The sequence below is a fragment of the Notothenia coriiceps genome, unplaced genomic scaffold, assembly GCF_000735185.1.
Source record: "Notothenia coriiceps isolate Sejong01 unplaced genomic scaffold, NC01 NC01_scaffold00032679, whole genome shotgun sequence".
Classification (NCBI taxonomy): Eukaryota; Metazoa; Chordata; class Actinopteri; order Perciformes; family Nototheniidae; genus Notothenia; species Notothenia coriiceps.
The window spans coordinates 48,572-53,210 of record NW_011365380.1 but is presented as its reverse complement, the minus strand read 5'-3'; the positions used below and the strand labels follow the sequence as shown (position 1 = coordinate 53,210).

The window sequence follows — 4,639 nt, the reverse complement described above, 5'->3', positions numbered from 1 at the left end:
AGTACGTAGTACGTAGTACGTAGTTCGTAGTCGTAGTGTTCGTAGTGTAGTGTAGTGTGTGTGTGTGTAGTGTAGTGTGTGTGTGTGTGTGTGTGTGTGTGTGTGTGTGTGTGTGTGTGTGTGTGTGTGTGTGTGTGTGTGTGTGTGTGTGTGTGTGTGTGTGTGTGTGTGTGTGTGTGTGTGTGTGTGTGTGTGTGTGTGTGTGTGTGTGTGTGAAAACTTGATCTCAGTAATCTGACCCTTTGAGAAAGCTCCAGTTCCAGCAGTTTGGAAACGTGTATGCACATACTCTCACTGTCTCTGTTTGTGAATCATGGATTATTTATTCACATCTAGATCCATCAAGATTTCAATTACAGTTTCATTTTGGGTCATTTAACTTTGTCCCTGTTCTACAAAAAATGAAACTATTTCAATTGTTCACCAGATGGAGCTGTTTATATGTTAGTGCGAGGCGTTAAATAAAACACGCAGTGTGGAGCGGTGCGTCCTGTTCCAGCTTGACTGAGAAGTTTGCATTTTTTATCCATGATCCTTCACAACATGGCCTCAGAGCATCATTGTTCCCGCTGTATTGGGTATGGATTTTAGCTTAGAGATAGCATTGTTCTTTCTGTGTTAGGAAAAGTTTTGTGACTACTTTACAATGTGGTTAAATTATGAGTACAGGCACACAGAGACAAAGGTCTTGCCCTTTGGGCTACATGTGTACGATAGGCATATTTGGTTTTTACACACATTTCTTTGAATTAATACATATGTTCATGTATTCTGCACTAAATGTTACTGTCATGAGTTTGAGGTGTACGGAAGAGGATTTGGGCCACAAGGGAATTTTTTTATGAGATCTGACGGATCTGACCAAACAAGTTTGAATCTTTTCTTTTGCCGATTTCTGACTTTTTTTTTCTCTTAATTCTCACTTCAAACACAGAATTCAGACTTTTTTGTCACAGTTCTCAAAAAATTGTTCACTTTTGGTCAGAACTAGTGAGAATATTCACATGTGGCCCTAATCCTATACTCTAGAGGTGAAACATTTGGTAGGAGAAAAGTAAATCTGGATTTCCCGAGTCAAGTGTTGCATTATTTATTAGTGCAATATGCTGGTAGTTAACCTTAATGATGATTCATTGAATTGTGAGTTTGTCCATTGAATGTATGTGTTTACTGGAAGTGTGGTACTGGAAGCTTTAATATCTATTTTATGTAGCTATAAATACAATCTACTTCGTACGACTGTATTCATTCAAATTTCTTGTAAATTTCTTGCGTTTGAGTACCAAAATATCGTTTCTTGTGACATCCCTAGTTTGCCGTGAAAATGACACATGAGAAACAGCTCCACCTAGTGGAAAATTAAAACAAGTAATCATAAACAACCCAATATTCAGTAATGGTGACATTTGTACGTTTGTTGGTTCTGCTTGTTATCAAGTCAGTGTTTGGGTGTGTATCCCCAGTGTGAGGTTAAANGTGTGCCTTGGCAGTCTCAGATCCCTAGTTTGCCGTGAAAATGACACATGAGAAACAGCTCCACCTAGTGGAAAATTAAAACAAGTAATCATAAACAACCCAATATTCAGTAATGGTGACATTTGTACGTTTGTTGGTTCTGCTTGTTATCAAGTCAGTGTTTGGGTGTGTATTACCCCAGTGTGAGGTTAAATAGGACCATGGTGGTGTGGTGGTTGCTGATTCTGTCCTCCCAGACCAACATGGACAACACAGCTATTAAACCCTGTATCAAGGAACTAGGAGAGAGGTGAAAAGTGGTGTGATGAGAAAGGGGCGACGGAGAAAGGGGGAGCAACGGAGGACACGTCTGATTGGAAAGATGGAGATTAGGGAGGCGGAAGAGGGAGATATGGATAAGTAGAGAGGGGGCTTGATGAGGAGAAAGGGAATAAGAGAGAGGAGAAGGAGCTTGGCAGTCAAGACAAATTCCTCCAGTGCTGATGAGAATGCTAATCTCCTTCCCTCCCTCCTCCCTCCTTCCTTTCATCCCACTCTTTTCTCTCCCGCTCCCTCTATCTGTCAGAGGGTGATGTGTTCATCTCAAGCCGTGTCCAGCTGCAGTGTGGATGTGTCTCTCTCTCAAGGGTCTGGCCTAGATTAGTGTGTGTGTTCGGTGTGAGTGTGTGTATGCATTTAGAGGAGAGGATCATGTGCATAAGCTTACCAATGTGCATTGTTTGAAGGAGGATTTGTGTGTTTGTGTGTGTGTTTGTGTGTGCACGGCCCATCAATTAGAATTGCTGGTGGTATTGAGTGAGAACATCTCCACTGGCTCACAGCACACCCACACACCTTGTCCTGCACATCTGCTATCTCACACACACACACACACACACACACACACACACACACACACACACACACACACACACACACACACACACACACACACACACACACACACGCATGCGCAAACACACCTCCTGTATGGGAGTGTAGAGGAAGCATAAATGCATGGCGATTTGACAGATAGCTTTGCATTAGTGCCGCTTGCGTCCTAAATGAATTCGTCCCCTAGTGTTGTGTGTACTGCCTTGTTAGGGTCCCTAATTTGGTTATTGCTTTAATAAAGCTGGGAACCTGGGATACACGGATCTCGGGCGTTAGCTGTCGAATCAGAGAGGGAGAGTCCTACTTCAAGCTTCCCAGGGATCATGGAGTTTTCTGTCAGGCAGAAGGAACTTGATCAATGTATTGAAGGGACGATCAGCAGATTGAGCAAATTAAACCATATCATTTTTGCATACACTGTTTGATTATTGTTTCAATATTCATATTATTTCCTTGTCTCCATGTGAATATTATTCTGCTATCTCGATGTTTCATACCTAGAGTATTCAAATGTCCAAATCCCTACATTTTCAGATGACTAACGTATTCGATTTTTTTGGATCCGACGAAAGGAACAACATTTCAAATACAAATCATAAAAATCGAAATCCAGAAAAATAAATAAAGGCAAACCCTTTCACCAATACTCTAGATTTAGTCTGTTGCGATTGTATGAATGTATCTATTCGCGCAATTTTGATCACACTAAGTTAGCAATGATTGTAGAGAGGGGTCATTGCATCAAATAGTGCCAAGCTCACCAGCTTTACCTACTGAGCTATACGTCAGTCCAGATAAATGCGTTTTTGCCATAATCAACCGAAGCAATCTTCGACTCTCCGACAATGATTTTGATTGGGTCATACTTACCTTACACTTTTAGCTGCAATTTTTGCCGACACACCCAAAGGAACGCAAGATGCTCAAGGATAGCGACACGGAAAGATAAAATAAGTCTATCAGCTATGTAAAGGTGTTCTAAGCTCAAGTTGTCTTTAATCAAATAACATGTCTGATTTTGTGATGATATACTGTATGATGGTGAAAAAGATGAAATCAGGGACAAATCTCAGATTTAATCATGAAAAAAATCAAAACATTTGACATCAAGTCCACAAAAGAATCTGTGCTCCTCTTCTTGTCCGATTGTATGTGTCCCACTTCCTCTGCCACCTTATTTCTTTTCATCCTCTCTTTTTTTACCCTCTTTGTTCTCCTTGCTTTCATCCTTTCTGCTTTCCTTCCTCAGCCTCCCTCCCTCCCTCCCTACCTGCTGCTCTGACGGCCTGTCTCTCTCTTGCCCGCGCTGCCTCTGTCCTCTCTAGCTGAAATAATGAGAGTGTACCAGGGAGCTGTGCGGTGACGGGGCGATCGATGATCCTTGCTCCAACAGGCAGAGACGCTGGAGAGAGGGAGGAGAGGGAGGAGAGGGAGAGAAATGGAAGAAGGAGAAAGATAAGGATAAAAACCCCACAGACAGTCAGAGAGCAGGGGAAAATGGAGCGATGTAATGCTGCTTTCCTTGTTAGATGCATCATAGTTTAAGGGAAAATAATCATCCCAAAGCCGACCCGCGGAATGAATTGGTTTCCATTTTTAAAGTAGCTTGACGAAGTGATATGCTTTTTTAGTCAAAGTCCTTGTAGTGTTTTGACTTTGATAAATATCCAATGACAAGCATGACATGTTGTTTTAAAAGCCTTAAATGTGGCAATTTAACCTGACTGCCTTTCAGCTGAACTGCTCCAATCATTTTGTCAGTTAAATGTTGAACCTAAGAAAGTGTAATTAGTGTGAAGGATTTCAAACCAGTCTAAACAAGCTATTATGAATCAGTTTTCCACACTCACCAGTCTTAAATCCTCCAGGGGCAAATCTCGCTCTCGACAGTTGATCTATAAGTAACTGTGAGCGATCCACTGTATGGATCCCTGCTCTGGGACCAGGGGGGTCGGGGTCACAGAGCAGACACTAGGTGCATGCTTTTGCCTCCCAGCGCCCACACTGGGGGGGTTTGGATGTATGAGATGAGAACAGAACATACTGATCCATATGGTGAAGCAAGCTGATATCAGGAAAGTGGATCTACACTGAACAAAAATATAAACGCAACACTTTTGTTTTTGCTCCCATTTTTCATGAGATGAACTCAAAGATCTAAAACATTTTCTATATACACAAAATAACCATTTCTCTCATATTGTTCACAAATCTGAAAGAATCTGTGATAGTGAGCACTTCTCCTTTGCCGAGATAATCCATCCCACCTCACAGGTGTGCCAAGGCACAC

The 4,639-nt window shown here is 41.8% G+C and overlaps 1 protein-coding gene across 1 annotated transcript in view; it reads left to right on the top strand.

Moving 5' to 3' along the window:
* Positions 1 to 1,769, top strand: part of LOC104961042 (protein TSSC1-like) — a 15,819-nt gene extending 14,050 nt beyond the window's left edge. Inside the window, exon 6 of the mRNA XM_010789247.1 lies at positions 1,713 to 1,769. Within this exon, the coding sequence (XP_010787549.1) occupies positions 1,713 to 1,769 (57 nt within the window). The remainder of the gene's footprint in view (positions 1 to 1,712) is intronic.
* The last annotated feature ends 2,870 nt before the right edge of the window (positions 1,770 to 4,639 follow it).